Genomic DNA, 19,607 nt, shown 5'->3' with positions numbered 1-19,607 from the left:
CCTCCTACCCCCAATCCACAACAAACCACTAAAACTAATTGTTTTTAGTTTCATGTGAAATCTTAAGGTAATCATTATAGCCAATGAAAGATTCATGCTACACTATTCTAAACAATTAATCTTTTAGAGGATTTTTTTCAATGAGAATATGAGAGTTCAATTTCAATGAGAATTTATTTGGATTATAAATCGAACATATTTTAATTTGTTTCCTTCCTAGTGTTTCCTTCTGAATGTGTAGGACTTTGAAATATTGGTTGCATTTTTCATTGTATCCATTCTCCATTTAGCTATCAAAGGGATCTTCCTAAAACTCAGTCAGACCACATCACCTTCCTATTTAATAAGCTGCACTGGTTTCCTATTTCCTTTCGGATCAGATACAAAATCCTTTGTTTGGATTTCAAAGTCCTTCATATTTTGACCCCCCCTTCCACCTTTCTAGTCTTCTACTGTATTTTCTTCCACATGCTCTGTGATCCAGTGACACTAGCCTCATGGCTATTCCTTGCACAAGACACTCCACCTCATGGCTCTTGGCATTTTCTCTGGCTGTCCCCCATGCCTGGAATGCTCTCCCTCCTCATCTCCACCTCCTGGCTTCCTTGTCTTCCTCCAAGTCCCAGCTAAAATCCCACCTTCTACAAGGAAGCTTTTCTGATCAGCCTTAATGCCTTCTCTCTACTGATTATCTTCATTTTATCCTATATGTAGGTAGTTTGTCCATACTGATTTGCATGTTGTTTTCCATTAGACTGTGAACTCCTTTAGGGCAGGGAATGGAGGTGGTCGTTGGTTTTTTCTTTTCTTTGTATCCCCAGCACTTAGCGCAGTGCCTAACACACAGTAAAGGCTTAATAGGTGCTTGTTGACTGAATGACTAACTGCTTCACCTGGATAGAAACACAGAAATACAGATGTTATGTGGATTCCATAGCTAATGTTAAAAACAAAACAAAAACCCCCTTGATCTGTAAACTCAGGAAGATTTTGTTGAAGTGGCTTACCCCCGAAGATCTGACTCACTCTTCTGCCCATTCAGGAGCATCACAAAATTTCATTGTATTATAAGGTTTCAAGCCTCCCCTATTAATGTATTTTAAATCCGCCTCCTTTCATGATTATTTTTGAAGATGTGAGTTTTGATCCTCATCTTTTTATTTTCATCCAGCTTACATCTCCTGCAAAAATCTGGAGGTAAGTCAAGAAGTCTCTGAGCCTAAAACTAGACATTCGTGTTCATTTTGATCCAGAGTAAATATTTGTATTTGTCACACTAGAACAGAGGCATTAATGAATTATGAATGCTGGCATTTTACATATAGAAATCATATTGTCTTTGGCATTGTTCATGTAATTTTATTATTTTATTGTTTTTTCCTCCAAAGATTTATTAGATAATTCTTCCTGGGAGTGAGCAGAGGTGGGGGTGGGAGAATCCTTGTGCCAGATTTTAGCTATTGCTACTCGAACATTTAATAATGAACTGTTATGAAATAGGGGGCAGCTAGGTGTTGTAGTAGATAGAGGGAATCGGGAAGACCTGAGTTCAAATCTAGCCTCAGACACTAGCTATGTGACCCTGGGCAGGTCACTTAACCCTGTTTGTCTTAGTTTCCTCATCTATAAAATGAGGTGGAAAAGGAAATGGCAAAACACTCCAGTATCCCTTACCAAGAAAACCCCAAATAGGGTCACAGAGGTCACAAAGAGTCAGACATGATTGATCAACAATTGTGGAATAGTGACGAAGAGACAAAATACAAATAAGGGGTAAATTTTTAGTATTTGGTAAAATTTGGTAAAATATTTGGGCAGTCACCACTTCATATGAAAAGAACACTGGCTATGTAGCCAGGGGACATGAAACCAGGACTAAGAACATGAGCTGGATATCTAAACCCAGCTCTGCTATGTGGTGTCAAGCAGGGCACTAAACCTTTTAGCTCTGTTTCCTTGTCTCTAAAATAAGAGGTCGGATCAACTGATCTCCAAAGGCCCTTCTGGTTTTGCAATTTTATTGTTCCCACCTGAGCAGGTCTTCATTTAACCAGCTCCCATCCTCTTGCTCTGCAATATAGTTAGGAAACTCTGAAGTGATGAAAGCTTGCTGATGCAGGGATTTAGGATGGTTGGTTTCAAACATTCCATTGCCTCCTGTTCCCTGGTCTAGGTCCAGCCACACTCCTCCTCTTCTCCCGCCTTCTCCATTGTTACTACTGCTAGGGGGGTATAGAATGCCCAGAATTCTGGGCACACCCTTCTTATTAAAGTAGATTAAGAGGAATTGCAGAGAGGTGTTAAAGACCTGTAACACCTAATGGCTACGTTCTTCCAGACATAATCAAAAGATTTAGCTGTGGATTGCCAAAGAACTTTGGGAGGAAAAGTGTGCAGCTGACTAAAGCATTTTACGCCTCACTTGGATGGCCCCATGATCATTAGGCTGGGCACTTCTTCTTCCGTTACTGATCAAAACCCTCCCTTGCCTTCTGATCTTACGTCCTTCCCTCTTCCCATCGGTCTTCCCTAGAAAATCCACTCCATGAGCTAGAGGCATTTCTATCGTTCTTCTACTATGTTGAAGAAACCAAGCAGCCAATCCAAGTTGACCAGCCTGCTTCCTTTTCTGGTTACCTTTCCCCCTTCAATCTACCACTCAAACCCAAAACCGAAGCCCTAATAAATCTCCTATTAAATCAGCCACCTTTCTGTCTAGCCTAAGTCAATTTTTTTCTTCCTCCAACAACTCACCTTTATACAGTTCTTTAAGGTTTGTAAAGCACTTACCTCCCAACAATGGCAGGTTTCCAAGTATTATTATTTCCACTGTACAGATGAGGTAACTGAATCTCTGAGAGGTTGTGCCTGGGGTTGGAGTCAAAGCCTATTATCTAGATTTAAAGTCCAGTGCTCTCGAGTAGACTGGTGCTTACATTCATAAAGCCTTCCGTGACAACTCCAGCACAGTCTGACCTTGCTCCCTGTGTTATGGACTACACTGGCTGCCTCACTGCATTGTCATACACTTATTGATATGTTGCCTTGGAATTATGCTCGTGCTCTTTCATGTATGTATGTGTGCATAGTCATTCTAGTACCATTTAAGAAATAAAGGCCATTCTTTAAAATCTGGTTACTTTCTTTTTTTCATATCATAACAGTTTTTATCTAGGATTTTATTTTTCCCCAGTTACATGTAAAAACCCTAAATTAACATTCATTTTAAAAACGTTGAGTTCCAAATTCTCTCCTTTCCTCCCTCCTCAGCCCCCATCATTGACAAGGCAAGCGACTTGATATAGGTTATACATGTGTAGTCATGCAAAATATATTTCCGTATTAGTCATGTTGTGAAAGAAAACATAGAAGAAAAAAACCTCAAGAAAAATAAAGTAAAAAAAAGTATGCTTCAATCTGCATTCAGACATTTCTTGGTCTAGGGAAGGATAGCATTTTTCATCATAAGTCTTTCAGAGCTGTCTTGGATCACCGTATTGCTGAGAATAGCTAAATCATTCGCAGCTGATCATCTTAGAATATTACTGTTACTTTGTAGACAGTACATTTCACTTTGTGTCAGTTCATGTAAGTCTTCCAGGTTTTTCTGAGAGCATCCTGCTCAGCATTTCTTATAGCACAATAGTATACCATTACAATCACATACCGCGATTTGTTCAGTCATTCCCTAACTAATGCCCCGCATCTCCTCAATTTCCAATTTAAAGCCTGTTTTCTAAGAGAACTGGACTTGGAGTTAGGTGAGCCGTGGTTTCAGATTTAGATTCCATCTGGTTGTGTGACCACTGGTGAGTCATTGAAACCCTCTGAGCCTTACCTTTTTCATCTGTACGTATAGAAAGGTAGATAGTATCTACCTGTTAGTATGTCAAATGGATCAAATGATCAGTGATCAAATGCATCAAAGGATCAAATGAGTTAATGTAGTTAAGTAAAAGACTGTATTTGGGTGCTGCCTTGACATCCACAAGAGGGTGCTCTCCCTCTTTCAAGGATGATAGTTTGAAGACATCTTGTTTGCTCTTTGATCTTGACAAGGATCATGTCATCAGGGAGGTGATGCCATGACATGCAAGTGTTGGGGTCATTTGGTCCAACCCCCTCATTTTACAGATGAGGAAACTGAAGTCCACAAAAAGATTAAGTGACTAGTCCAAGGTCACACTGATAGAAAGTCAGAATTCAAACCGTGCTCCCCTGACCCCAAATCTATCATTCTTCCCGCTGTATGATGCAGCCTCTCTAGCTTTCCCAGCTTCCTCCCCACCCTTGAATTCAGTTGAGTACACTCTACTTTATTAGGGTGGAAATAGTTCTTTGAGATAGATGAATTATTTATAGTACTGAGTATAACCAGACTGTTCTGCGTAATTGGGTTAAAAAAACAACACTAAAAGAATCTTAAACAGATAGCACATGTCTTTTGTACCTGTTTTTGTTGTTTGTTTAGTCGTTTTCAGTTGTGTCCCACTCTTTGTGCCTAAGCAAAATTCTGGTGATCTCTTATTAGGTATTTGGAGGAGGAAAATTCCCACCTATTTAGAGTTATTCTCTTCAGCTTGGATTATAGTTGAAATGGCTTTATCTGCTCAAAATTTCTTGTTGACTCCCTTATTAAGTAGAGTTTAGACTTTTGTTTTCCTTCTGGCACTTACGATTCTCAGCAGTCTTTTACCACCTTGCCATTCCAACCTCCTCTCATATTACTCATGTCCAAGAATGCTCTACTGGAGTCAAACCGGATGACTCTCTGTTTCCTAAACCTACCCACATTTTCCCATATTTTTCCCACTTTTGCTTGAAACATCTCTACCAGCTGAATTCCTACTCGTACGTTAAAACCCATGTCAGTAATATCTTTCCCCTTGCTGATGCCTTAGACCTCATCACCATTTATTGTACAGCTCTTCCAATGTGCTTATATATAATGATCTTTATGATAATTTATGATAAAATATAATTCTATAACATAATCCACATATGTAACATTATTACATCATAGTGTTATTTGTTGTTGTGTAGTTGTGTCTGACTCCTCATGACCTCCTTTGGGGTTTTCTTGACAAAGATGACAAAGACACTGGAGTGGTTTGCCATTTCCTTCTCCAGCTCATTTTATAGATGAGCAAACTGAAGTAAACCGTATTAAAGTGACTTGCCCAGGGTCATACAACTAGTAAGTGTCTGAGGCTGGATTTGAACTCAGATCTTCCCGACTCCAGGCCCAGTGATCTATTCACCGTGCCACCTAGATGTCCTGTAGTATTATAGGCTACTGTTACTAGACTCTAAGACCCACCAGGTCAGGAAATTATTTAAACTTCATATCTTCTCCGGGCACACATAATTACCATTTTGTTGAATGAATGAACGTGACCCAGACCTCTGGCTTCTGACCGTTTTGACTCAGGGTATTTGATGTTCTGCTTCCAACATGCATCTGTGTCAGCTTGGAGGGAGCTCTCTCTTGGAGTGCCTCAGGAATAACCTGCGGCTTAGCCTTTTGCTTTTTGCTTATCAGTGATTTAGGTGAAGGCATTGATGGCCTGCTTATCCAATGTACTGATAACACGAACCTGGGAAGAGTAGCTTACGTGCTAGAAATCAAAGATTTCTGAAGCATCCCCAAAGATCTCAAGAAGCTGGAGCAATGGGCCAAACCAATGTGCTAAAATCTGATACAAGGAGGTGTAAGGTCCTGTAGGGTTAAAAGCAATCCACTGTACGAGTGTTAGGCACTTTGTATGAAAAAAAAAAACAAATTAGTTTTCCTGGATTGCAAGTTTGATAGACGCCAAGGGTGTGATATGGCAGCTAAAAATGTACCCCCCACTATTGTAGCGTTCCATGAGTCCTGGTGTCCAAAGCAAAGAAGGGAAGAATCTCCCTGCACTCTGCTCTGGTCAGATCATAATGGGACTGTTGTGTTCAGTCCTAGATACATTTTCCATAAAAGACGTTGATGATAGGGGGAGAGGGGAGGGAATAAGCATTTATATAATGCCTACCATGGACCAGGTACTGTGGTAAGTACTTTACAAAGGTGATTTCTTTTGATCCTCACTTCAGCCATTCAAGGTAGGTGCTGTTATTGCAATTATAGAGATGAGGAAACTGAGGCAAAGAGAGGTTGAGTGACTTGCTCAGGGTCACACAGCTAGTAGCTGATGTTAGATTTGAACTCACATCTTCCTGACTCCAGACCCAGGGCTCTAGCCACTGCACTGCTTAGCTGAAATGTGTCCAGAGAAGGTGACAAGCAGGATAGTGAGTAGTCTAGAAACTGTGCCATATGAAACAGCACTTGAAGGAGCTGGAACCTAGAGAGAAGGGCAGCCTGGGGCGGGGCGTGGGACATGGTAGCAGTCTTCATGTGTTTGAAGGCATGTTCTTCAGAAGCTCCCAGAATTAGAGCTGGAAGAGACCTTAGAGGGTATCGAGTCCATTCTACAGATGAGGAAACCGAGGCCAAGAGCAGTTAAGTGAAGGTCAGCCAGATAGTAAGTGTCAGGGACAGGACTTGAATTTGGGTCCCTTGGACTATTCTGCTTGCTCCAAGAAAGAAAAAAGTAGGAGTAATGGTTGGGACCTGCAGAGAGGCAGATGTCAGCTTGATTGTAGGGGAAAACTTCCTAACAATGAGAGCTATCTAATTCACTTTAGCAAGTACTTATTAAGTATGGATATGAGGGCTGGGAATACAGAGACTGAACAAGACAATACCTGCTTCTGAGGAGCCAGCCACCTCAGGGGTGGATTCCCCACCACTGGAGGGCCTCAATCAGAGGCTGAATGGCCACTGGTTGGGAAAAGTATCAAGCACCTTCCTTTTCATGTATGGATGAGACCAGACAGGCTTTAAGGTCATTTGCAACTCTAGGTGGTGCAGCAGATAAAGTTACTTTGTCTGCAGTCAGGAAGACCTAAGTTCAAATCCAGCCTGACACTGACTGTGTGACCCTGGGCAAGTCACTTAACCTGACTGCCTCAATTTCCTCAGCTGTAAATTGGGGGGGTGATACAAAGAAAAAATTAGATAATATTTGTAAAGCATTTAGCACAGTACCTGGCATATAGTAGGTGCTATTATTATGGTATGATAATTTTGGATATTCCACCTGTCCCTTTTCTAAAGCAAAATTGTGTGCCAAGAGAGATTGGGGGAAGTTAAGGAAGTTTGGATGATGAAAGCCTGGAGGAAATGAAATAAGAACCAAGGGGAAGTAAACATTTGGACAGTTTTAATCACTTGTAGAATATCAGGTTTCTATAAAACAAAGAACTTTTTCTTTCCAAAATATAAAGCAATTGAAAATATTGCCATTTCATGGAAGGGATTCATAATATGCTGTGCACGGTGTTTTCCTTCAGTAACCGTAACTAACAATTAACTTGGTCTGTACTGGTTTTTAATTACTACACCTTTCCAGCTTTGTTAAACACAGCTGGTCAAAATTCCCTTTTATTATATGCTAAGCAATATTTAATTTTCTTGGCTGAGTCATTCAGGATTTGGAGACTTATTGCAAAAGGATTTTTCCTGGCAAATGACTAATTCAAAAATTTAGTCACAGTTAAAAATTTATAAGGCACCTACTATGTACAGAGTACTTTGCTAGGCATTTGGAGGTAGGCTTATAAAGTTTAGATAAGTTGAAATACCTGTGATTATAGAGCTTACAGTCTAAAACAAGGGTTTTTCTACTTTAATAATATTTTATTTTTCCCCCAGTTTCATGTGAAAAGAATTTTTAACATCCATTTAAAAAAATTTTTGAGTTCTAAATTCTCTCCCTCTCTGTACCTCCCCCCCTCCCTGAGGCGGTAAGCAATTTGAAATAGATTATAGGTGGGCAATCATAGAACAAGGGTTCTTAGCCTTTTGGTTTTTTTTGGAGCCACATACCCATTTTGATAGTCTAGTGAAAGTTATAGACCTCTCCTCAGAATAAAATTTTTTTTTATTTTCATAATTGAAGGAAATGATCATTTTCTTTTAAAATATATTTTTGTTTCATTTAAATATTTCCCAATTACATATAAAAACTTTAAGCATTTACTTTTTAAAATTTCCAGTTCCCATTTCTCTCCCTCCTTCTTATCCCTCCCCTACTCCTGGAGAAGGCAAGCAATATGATATCAATTATACATGTGAAATTATGCAAAACATTTCCATCATGAATCCTTTGGATTTGTCTCAGAGTAGTTGTCTTTCGCAGCTGATCATCATTACAGTATCACTTATTACTATGTACGGTGCTCTCCTGGTTCTGCTCACTTCACTCTGAATCAGTTCATATAAGTCTTCCCAGGTTTTTCTGAAGCTGTCCTGCTTGATCATTTTCAGTTAGAGGTAGTGTTGATGTATTTTGTTTTCCTTAGCCCAGTTCGCAGACCCCCTAAAATCTGACCCTGGATGCCCCAGATTAAGAACCCTGGTCTAGTATATGAACTGATGCTGAGTGAGAGGAGCAGAACCAGGAGAACATTGTACACAGTAACAGCCACACGGGGTGATGACTGACTTTGACAAACTTAGCTCTTCTCAGCAATGCAAGGATCTAAAACAACCCCAAAAGACCCATGATGGAAAGTGCTATCCACATCCACTAGAAAGAATTACAGAATGTGAATGCAGATGGAAACACACTATTTGCTTTCTCTTTTTTGTCTTGTTTCTTCTTTCTCATGGTTCATTCCACTGGTTCCAATTCTTCTTTGCAACATGACTAATGTGAAAATATGTTTAATGTGAATGTGTAGGTAGAGCCTATATCAGATCACATGCCGGCTTGGGGAGAGGGGAGGAGAAAGAGGGGGAGAAAATTTGGAACTCAAAAGCTTGTGGAACTGAATGTTGTAAACTAAAAATTAATTAATTAAAAAAAGAACCCCTGGTCTAATAGAACAATTGTGCTAAATCAGTAGAGGGCTGCAAGACAGAGCCTTGGGTGGTAGGTAATGTAAACAGCCGAAAAATGAAGAGGCAGCTAGTTCCATCCTCTTGTTTTTTTTTTTTGACGTTCTTTGGTCTCTAGTCACTTGTTTTCCTGAGGGCTTACTAGTAGACAAATAGATCTTGAGGTATCAAGCTCCCTGTCGTCAGGTGCATCCCTGCCACTTCCCAGCCAAGACAGGAAAGCTGCCCGAGTAACGTGGGATGACAACCTGGGCTTGAAAATAGTGATGGGAGGTGGCCTTGGTTCTGCAGCCTTTGGTCTCTCCTCCTTCACCAGGACCAAGAAGGGCCTGTGAAATGCTTAACCACGAAGACGTAATGTGTCCACTCATTGTCTTTCTCCCCTCAGCGCTGTCTTCCTCCAGGTTGCCGCAGGATGTCTCCCGTTTTGTGACTCCCAAGTAAGTGCAGATTCATAAACTAGTTTTTGTCTTCATGTTGTCTGAGCTCTGAAATATGAATAATAACGATAGGTAATATTCATGTGGTGCTTTTGGGTCTGCAAAGTACTTTACTTGTATTAAATAACTTGATCTTCCCATCAGCCCTATGGGGTAGAGTCTATTATTGTCCCCCTTTTGCAGATGAGGAAACAGAGGCAGAGGTGAAGTGAGTAAGGGTCTGAGGTTGGATTTGAACTCAGGTCTTCTAGTATCACCTAGCTGCTTGTGCTACCTGAAGGCATATACAGAACTTCACTTTTTACTACACACTCCATGTGTATGGGGATTATTTTATGCTTTGTATTCATTCCCCCGGAGAAGGAGATGGCAAACCACTCCAGTATCTTCACCAAGAAAACCCCAAACGGGGTAATGAAGAGTTGGACGTGACTGAAACAACTAAAGAACAAAAATGCATATTCCCAGTGCCAAGCACGTGTGGTATATAGTAGGCGCTTGATCAGTTCCAGTTAATTGATTGATTATTAATGATTTGGGGGAGCCCACGCTCATAGAGTTCTGAGAAGTATAGTGCCAAGAGCATTGGACCTAGAGTCAGACGGTCTGTTTTTCAGTCTCAGAGGTTTTACTTACCAGATATAGAGCTGGGGACAAATCATTTCTTCTCTCTGTGTTGGAGTTTGTTTATTTGCAAGAATGATAATGTCGTGTTACGATCCCTGTAGGCTTGTAGGGCAGAAAGCACTCTGTAAACTTTATATGCATCTATGCACATGTCACTTACTATTGTAGTTTTAAAAAACGTCAGCTTTGCTTTTTTTAAAAAAACTCCAGACTTCCCACGTTTTCTCCTGACCTTTTCCTGTCTGTCGGTGTCACAGCAATCTGATAACAAGGAGCTTGATTGCTACCGGCCCTAATAGTGAGCGCTCAGGAAAACAGAAGTGAGTGAATCTCAGGATCGTAGAGGGAGAGCTTGGAGAGACCGTTAAAAGTAATTTTTTCCTTTCCTTTTACACGTGAAAAGGCAGAGACCCAGCGTGCTTCAGGGAAGGCCAAAATTAACACAGGTAGCCACTTACAGAGCCGGGGTTTGACCGTAGGGTTCTGTGCTTCCGAGTCAGGTGTTGCTTCCAATGTAGCACATTGAATCTTTAATTGAAACAGTCTGAGGCTGGATCAAGTTTTCTGTCCCCCCAACCCCCATCTCCCTCCCAACCATGTGCACCTGGCCTAATTTTGCGTGGCTCTGGTAACCTTGGTTGACTTTTGGAAGGATTTTCACTTTATCCGAAGCAGAGCTATAGTGAAAAAACTCAGTAGAGGCATCCACGTGGTTCAGTGGATAGACCACTGGGCCTGGAGTGAGGAAGTCGTTGTTCAGGTGTGTCCGACTCTTTGTGACCCCGTGGACCATAGTACACCAATATTGCCCATGGGGTTTTCTCTGCAAAGACACTGGAGTAGTTTGCCATTTCTTTCTTCAGTTCTTTTTATAGATGAGGAAACTGAGGCAAACAGATGAAATGATTTGTCCAGGGTCACACAGCTAGTCAGTGTCTGAGGCTGGATTTGAACTCAGGTCTATCCTGACTCTAGGCCCAGTGCTCTATCCACTGAGCCATCCGGCTGCCTCCAGTTAGGAATAGTGGAGTTCAGATCTCACCTCAGATTTATGAGCTGTGTGACCCTGGACAAAGCATTTCATCTCTGTTTTCCTCAGTTTCTTCATCCTTAAAACGGATATCCTAATAGCATCCACCTCCCAGAGTTGTTGTGAGGATCAAATTAGATTATAATTATAAAGCACTTAGCATAATTCCTGGCATATAGTAGGTGCTGTACAAATGTTACTAACTGTGTGACCTTGGGCAAATCACTTAACTACTATTTCCCTTAGTTTCCTCGTCCGTGAACGGGGATAATAGCACCCACCTTCCCAGGTTCCGGCCCTTCCAAGGTTGTTGTAAAGATCAGATGGGATTATAATCACAAAGGGCTGCACCCAGTGCCTGGCGCTATATAAATGTTAGCTGTTATTATTATTAAATTCAGTAGAGATAAACGTGAAGTCTTATGCTTGGGTTCAAAAACACAACTTCCCCAGGAACGAGAGAGGGGAGGCCTGGCTGGTAAGCAGCTGTTCTGAAGAAGAGATGAGAGTTTTACAGAACCATCTGACCAGTGTGAGTCAGCATTAGGATGTGGCATCCATAAGAAGCTAGTATGATCTTGGTGTGGAGAGGCAAATCATCCAGAAATAAAAGGTGCTAATCCCTCCACTCTCTGCCCTGATCAGACCCCCTGTGGATTATTGTTTTCAATTCTGGGTGCCAGCATTTAAGAAATACACGGATAAACAGGAAAGGGTCTAGAGGAGAGCAAAGCAGATGCCGAAAGGCTTTGAGTCCGTGTTATATAAAGATGAATTGAAGGATATTTAACCTGGAGAAGAGAAGATGTAGTGGGGGAGACACGATCATTATATTCAGGTATTTGAAGGGCTGTCATGTGGAAAGATTTCTGTTTGGATTCTGAGGGCAGAACCAGAAACGATTCATAGAGGTTACAAAGGGACTAGTTTAGGCTTGATGTGAGAAAAAGTTTCCTAATAATTGGAACTATCCAAAAGAGAGAGAGAGGCTGCAGTGAGTCATGGTGGATTCCTTCTCCTTTGAGTTTTTCAAGTAGCGGCTTTATGGCCCCTTATTGGATATGTTCTCATGAGTATTTCTTTCATATACAGGTTGAGCCCCCAAATTTTAATGATTCCCCTCAGGTTGAAAGTACATTAGGACTTTTGGGACACCCTGCATAAGATAGACTAGATCAGAGTATCAAACATGTGGGCCCATGGAACCAGATTAAGATGTAATTGGGAAACACTTAACAAAACACATAAAAGTACACTAGAACATTGATAATGGCAATCTGTGGTTTTCTAAGTGAATATGTAGCTGCTGAGATCTTTACATACTGTTTAGCAGCTCCCCCACTTCTATTTGAATTTGACACCCCTGAAACAAGCCCTTTGCAACACAAGTTTCTGTGATTCATGGAGAAGTTATGATATCCTTTCTACCAACTACTTTGAAAGGCAGCTATGTGGCGTAGTGGTTAGTGATGGGACCTGGGGTCAGGAAGACCTGAATTCAAATCCAGCCTCAGACATTTATTTACCCAGACAAGTCACTTAGCCTCTGTTTGCCTCAGTTTCCAATTGTAAAGTGGACATAAGAGCAGCACATACTTCAAAGGTTGTTGTGAGGCTCAAATGAGATTATATTTCGTTCAAATAAGATACGTTTTCATGTAAAGAAAGGGAAATTTAGACACCACCGTTTAGACAGAGGGAGCCGTAGGGATTATATAAAACAGCAACTTTTTTTGGGGGGGGTATAATATGGCCCAAAGAGTGACCCAGGGATGACATCCAACTGCATTTAGCACAGCACCTACTTAGCACATAGTAGGTGCTTATTATGTTTCCCCTTCCCTTCAACTAGTGTGAGAGACTGGTGGCAGAAACACTCAATTTTGAAGTTGTATTTTGAAATATAGTGTCCTGAAAGACTTCCCTTACTGACAACCCACCAGAAGGTTAAGAGCGTCTCTTAAGGTTCATCGGCCCTGGCCACTCTTACTTCTGGAGCATGCCGGGCATTCTGTAGTCACCCCCGTGCTTGTTGCCTTGTGGCTCCAATATATGGTGTATGTCTGTTTCCACCTAAAATAATTCACTCATTTGTCATTTGTTACAGTTTGATCCATTTGGATATTTCTGGGCTGCCATTCACTTGTTCTGTGTAGGTAAGTCTAAGAAGCGTGCCAGGAAAAAATAATGAGGATTTTGATGGTAGGGAGATATTTAGGATTTGGAAGAGAGGAGGAAAGAAGGGAAGAACAGCTTTGAGGATGGAGTCAGATCCTGCTCATGCTTCTTCCTCCCAAAGACTAGAACAGACCTACTTGTTGGAGGAGGTGTGGATGAGAGGAGGAGCAGACTCCAGACAGAGCAGAGTTGGATTGGGTCAGAGTTCACTGGTGGTTTTCTGAATTGCTTTGGCTTCTTTGGAATTTTCCTTCAATTATATCAGTCCCGACTACCTCTTCCTGTCATTCATGGAAAACTTTAATTAAGATATTGTGACTTAAGATTTACTTCCCCAGACCAATTTATGGAATGTTGGCAAGTCTTTCCTCAAAATCCTGGGAATATGCACGGAGGTTTATGTCAAGGTCATTTGCTTTCAATTACATACCAGAAAATTCCAGAGTGGGTTAAATAAAGGGCTCATTTAATATTTTTTTTTTTGCTTATGTCATATTGTGAGACATATTGTATTGTGAGAAAACGTGCTACTCTGACTTAGATTCAGAATCTGAATGGTGCTATGTGTTTCTGTTTACCATAGCTAACATGTAAGGGGGAAAGTTCAGCTTTTGTTGGCCATTGTACTGGTGAATGACTAACCTTCCCGGTTTAGTGTTCTCTGTGAGCTCCTTTATGTGCTAGAATGCAGTAACATAGATTGTGACATCTCTCTTGAAGACCTTCAGAAACAGGATAGGTGCCCATCTGTCTGGCCGTACTACGGACTTATTTGGACCTCGCCCTGAGGTCCCTTGAGAGCCCCTTCCAAGCCTTTGCTTATGTGATTCAGTGACAGTGAGCTTAAGTTTATTTACCAGAATGAGCATGTAACAGTGGCATGTTTTATTTCATTTTCAGGGTCTTACAAAATACTTCACAAGGCTCAGAAATCCAATGTGTTAAGGTAAATTTTGGAAGTTTTTTGGAATTTTTTTGTTTTGTTTTATAATTTTTGGTTAAATAAAAGGAATGATCTACTGCAAAAGTTCATCCCAATAGCTAGAGACCTATAAACTTGGGGACTTTGGAGCTCTGCTGCATAGAATTGTGGGAGAGTGACATTTAGGTCCCAAAGGTTATCCTCCTCTCTCTCATTGCTATCTGAAATTTTGTAGTCCTAGTTGTCTTCATTCATACCCACATGTACAATTTCCTGTAAGCCACTCAACTCTCAACTTGAGGTCCTGAACTTACCTGTGGTTTATAGGGGCAGTGAGTACTCCCCATAGTTTTTCAGTTTGAATTTGGACAGACACAGAAAGAAACGTACATCAGCTCTGTTCTCTGGATACAATAAAACCTTTGGTATACAGGGCGGGGTTGGTCTAACTAGTCACTTTTTTTGTCAGTTTAGTTAGATGAGGGAATGAGATGATACTCAATTTGGAGTTTTGTTGAGAGCCGCCTTGAAGGACTATTCCTGGATTAACCTAAAGAAACATACTCCTTCCAGATTTTCTTTTAAGTTAAACTCTCCCAGATAAGCATGAGGTAGCTTCTGTATCTCAAGGAGTTGGATGTCCCCACTTGGGTCACACACTCTTTGGACCATATTCCTGGGAGATCAGCAAAAAAAAAAAAAAAAACCCGAATGGTTATTCTTTTATATGATCTCTATGGCTCCCTCTGCCCAAGTTTTCCCGTTTTCACTTGAAAATGTGTCTGATTTGAATGAAACAGACAAAAAATTCTTGAAAATCCAGGTGAAAGGCAGTGTGACACAATCCTGGAGTCAGGATGACCTTTGTCTTGTCACTGTAACATACTGGTTGGGTGATACTGATCCAATCTCTCAGTGTCCAGGCAACTCTCTCTAAGTTACAGAGCATGCGGCCAACTGCATTGGTGGGGAGGGAGTTTCCTCTCTGGGAATCCGCTACACGGATATTAAAAAAAATCCGGGTGCTCGTTTGCATTTAAAGTACTCTTGCTACTGCTTCTTACTCTTTTGCAACAGTGTGCCATAAGTAATGCCTTAGTGAAGAACAATGAATATTTTTTATTTGCAAAACAGCTGACCATCGTTTTTTTTTCCTCTTTTCTTCCTCTCCAATTCCCTAGTGACATTGACCAGCAGTACCTAAACTACATATTCAGGTAAAATTACTAACCTCATCATCTTTTTGATGTTGTCTATTTCCTTAACTCATTTCAAAAACATTTTCCAGTACATTTTGAACAGAATACACCTGGGTTCACTGTCCCTTCTCACCAGATTAGTTCAAATAAATTAACCATGAACAGGACAGAAATTTAGATTATTTAATAGGAGAGCAGGTTAGTGCGCATGACTTTTTTGTAGCTGGAAGGTTATGTGTCCCACCGTCCACTGTAGGTTTCAGCATAAGAAGCCAAGTTAGCTCGGTTTGGGGAAATCCAAGGAAGGTTTAAATATAGTTGCACTGAGGTAATAACAGAGTCAAGTTGGAGATGAGCCTTTTGTCCATTGGATCATCCATTATTTCTGGAGCGAGCAACCTCGCTTCCAGGATTCAGAGAGAACTGTTTTTCTCATTTTGAGGTACCTAATACTCAACTAAATATTTATGTTGAAAAATGCCTTTTAAACAGTAGGCTTTGCTACAGACATGGATGAGATCTTCCATTGTGCCAAATAAAAGACTTGCATCTGGTCCACCTTGCCTGAATGTTGTAGTGAAAACCTTTTCATGGGACTTGTCTAAAAACTCAGGATTTTTAAAAAAAAATGCTTCCATGGCATTGTACCATTTCAGGCAAAACTTCTAGCCAAACCAAACATCAAAGGAATGAGGGATGGAGAAAAGTGGAGCTTTAGAGCTTTTTTGACCTATAGCTAATTTTCCTGCACTCTCTTCCCTCATCCTACCCATTCCTTTATTTTATCATGTGTATATTTATTGCCTGTGAGTCTGATGCTTGCAGCTTCCTGGCTAAGACTAGGGGTCAGCCAGCTCAAGCCAAAATCCCATTGCCAAGTCTTTTCTTTCAGCATAAGTGATGAAAATGTGTGAATTAATAGTGGGGGCACTGTTTGGCTTCTCGCTGGCATTGGAAACACAGAGGAATGAACATCCACAGCTTTCCATTATGCTTGGATTTATGGGTCATCTGCTTCTGCGTTGCCAACTCAAAGCATTGCCTGCCAAGGCAGAGAAGTTGGTTTGAGCTCTCAATTTTTTTTAGTGAGAGACAAGTGGCGAGAAGTTTCTGAAACTTTAGTCTGGCCACCCTTCTCCCTTTTTTGAGGGAATATTTATTTCCTGAATCTTTCTGCTTGATGATTCTGAGTAGAGCAGTGAGATACTAGAGGGAAGAGGGTGGTGATCAATTGGACAAGGGCATAAAAAAGATGTAGAGAAGAAAGGGTGGAGGGGAAGAAGGAAGAGAAGAACGTATGTGCAGCAAGAGGTGAGTGTAACCATTAAAAGGGAGTAGTTTTGGCCTTTTTTTTTCTTCTGGGTCCACAGCTGTGTTATGTGGTAAAAGTAACATGGGGAAGCCCCATAGGGGTGGTGGCTATAGGGCTGGCCTTAGAATCAGGTGAGTCTCAGCCTTTCAGGCAACTCTCTTAGCCAATAAGCTATACATCTGCATTGGTGAAGGGAATTTCAGCATCAGGAGTTCCCCAAATCAGTGAAATCACAAGTCTTTCTCCCTCCTTAAAACAAAATTTAAAAAGCTTAACCTTGGTTTTTAGGAACCTTTAATTAATTGGCAAGTAATAATGACTGTTGGAAATTCTGATGTCCTGGCTACTTCCAGACTCACACTTAGTCTGGGTTTTCCCAGGATATTTCTGACCTCATTTAGTCTATAGCTGTTTAAATGGGAGAACAATTTTCCAGGGATTCAGAATCAGAGAATTTTAGAGCTTAATGATCATCCAGTCCAGCCCTTTATTTTACAGATGAGGTTTCTTTGAAATGGTGCTGCTTTAAAGCCCCAAAGGAAACGTAGGAATTCTCTCCTGGGTATGACAAATAGACTTGGATAGAGCTGAAGGAAGATTTATTGGGTATAGCATAGGGAGAGTTTATTGTTTGGTGTGCAGAAAAGAAATGGGTGCCATATCCTGGTATGCTCTTTTTTCCAAATTAGCACATAATTTAATCCTGTCATTCCATGGTTACAGCTATTGTATGTAATTCCAAATTATAGACCTCAGAGAGATTTCTGCCAAGAATGTACATACTAACAGTAAGTGGAATAACCATAAATTTGGTTCTTGTAAAATTCCAGTTTCTAGTTTCTAGGGGCTACTTACTTCTTAAAGTTTATTTTCTTCTCCTTTGGCACCTTCTTTTCTCCAGCTATGCTACAGTGGGAGTAATAGACTTGCAATATCGCCATTGACCTTATCTCCTCTATCTCAGTAGCTCTAAGGCAAAGTTGGGCTGGTTTGATGCAGCTTATCACTCTTTAACCCTTCCCTTTAATTTTGCCCATTCCCTATTCAGTTTGGTAGAAATAGTATCTTCATGTGACCTCTTCCCCCACTGGGATACGCCAGCCGGACCTGACCCCCTCTTTTCCTTGCCCCTCCTCCGCCCCCCGCCCAAGTAGAGAAGTATGCATTTCGGACTTTCCACACCTTCAGTTCAGTTCAACCCATATTATTTTTAATGATAGTACTGTATCTGAGGCACTGTGGTAGGTGCTGGGAACATGCCATCCATGTTTACTTGTCTGATGTTTCAGTTCCTTTGAGTCATGATTGATAGCAGCTATCTCATTTTATAAAGTAATCCATGCTCATGTTTTACCTTTTCAAATGAACGTCTTCATGTATGAAGGGAACACAATGCCATAAGCCAAAGAACCAATTAGAATGATGAGAATTTCCTCCACCTATTGGTCTCCTGATCTCAGAACCTAGAACTCGGGCTAGGATGATTAGAAATATAGTGAAGTAAATTTTTGCGGGCAGGCTTGGTTACTTAACTACTCTATGTAAAATTGTTTCTCTGATATAGTGCGTTCCAGGTTCTAAACAAGAAACTTTAAGAGAAACTTTCAGAAAAATAAAATAAAAACAAACTGGCCAGAATGAAGAGATTTGTGTACATTTTTTTTTCTGATCTTCTTTTTACATGGAAACGTTCATGCTTATTAATGATGTTCAGATTCATAATTTAAAAAACAAGAAAATTAAAACATAACTCGGTAGTAAATTGGGGACTGCCTATGTTTAGCTTTCTAATACTTGAGTTGGGCTCTACGGCTTCTTCCAGTTCTACAGTTCAGCAATGATGACCGCCATGTTGTTGGTTTCTTGGTTACAGCATCATATTGTACTCTGATGGGTTAGTTGGGTCTCTTAAGAAGAACTGAGGAAAATAACAGCCCTGAGATCAGACAGGAAATTTAGGATTAGGGAGTAGAACTCTACATCTAGGGCAATCAGAATAAGATTGAGTTTTTCCTCTCTTTCAGTAAATGGGAAGAAGATAAAGTATGTTTAGGCAAAGTGATGGTATGTCAAGGCAACTTAACAAGCATGTAATACGCTCATCCTGTGTGCTAGTCACTATGCTAAGCCACAGAATGTAATACATAGCTAATAAAAAATTTGTTATCTTGGAGGATTTCCTTTTAGAAAAGCTTTGCTTCTAACCTATTTTTGAATAAGTTAGAAGTTTCTATAGCTTACTGAATTCCTATGTAACACTACGTTGTGTCTTTTTTAGCATGGTGCTGTTGGCCTTTGCCTCTCATCCCACAGGTAAGGTTAAAACTACAAATTTCTTGATGTACCTTTATGTATTCCTTTACGTTTTATGGACAGGCACTGGGGCGGACTTGTGGTCCTGAGTCCTGGACTAGAAGTTTGGTTCTAGTGGTTCTATCACTAACAGCCCATGGGACTTGATGTACATCACAGCCATATTGGATCTCCATTTCCTTATCTGTAAGATCAGAGGATTGGGCTAGATGGATTCTTCCAGCTCCACAGTTCAGCCATAATGTCCACCATGTTGTTGGTTTCTTGATTACAGCAGCACATTGGGCCGATGATGGCACTGGGGAACAGCTTATGGTGATACAATCCCTTTCCTGGTCTTCCCAGAATGCCCATGGTGGTGGAGAATTGGAGTAACATCAGAGCCCAAAATGACACTGTTATTTAGTGTGACCAGTGCTTTAGAGCTCATTAAGACAATCCTCATTGTTTACTACCATGCATTTTCTATTCCTACAATTGAGCCTGGGGTGGAGAGAAAGTATCTCACAGCTTGGATACCAACTTGAATGTGGCCGCAGCACGTTCCATTCTGTGGCTCTCAAAGAATAAAGGTGATCGCATCCTGCCAATCAACCTTGGACACAGTCCTGCAGGTGCTCAGTCAATACATCCACGATCTTTAGC

General features: G+C 40.8%; 1 protein-coding gene across 1 annotated transcript in view; it reads left to right on the top strand.

Moving 5' to 3' along the window:
• TMEM241 (transmembrane protein 241) overlaps window positions 1-19,607 on the top strand; it is a 162,635-nt gene that overhangs the window by 53,046 nt on the left and 89,982 nt on the right. Inside the window, exons 6-11 of the mRNA XM_036769346.1 lie at window positions 1,172-1,197; window positions 9,330-9,381; window positions 13,146-13,194; window positions 14,117-14,162; window positions 15,320-15,355; window positions 18,928-18,962. Of these exons, the coding sequence (XP_036625241.1) occupies window positions 1,172-1,197; window positions 9,330-9,381; window positions 13,146-13,194; window positions 14,117-14,162; window positions 15,320-15,355; window positions 18,928-18,962 (244 nt within the window). The remainder of the gene's footprint in view (window positions 1-1,171; window positions 1,198-9,329; window positions 9,382-13,145; window positions 13,195-14,116; window positions 14,163-15,319; window positions 15,356-18,927; window positions 18,963-19,607) is intronic.

The sequence above is a fragment of the Trichosurus vulpecula genome, chromosome 1 (genome assembly GCF_011100635.1).
Source record: "Trichosurus vulpecula isolate mTriVul1 chromosome 1, mTriVul1.pri, whole genome shotgun sequence".
Lineage (NCBI taxonomy): Eukaryota > Metazoa > Chordata > Mammalia > Diprotodontia > Phalangeridae > Trichosurus > Trichosurus vulpecula.
This window is presented reverse-complemented; position numbering and strand designations above follow the sequence as displayed.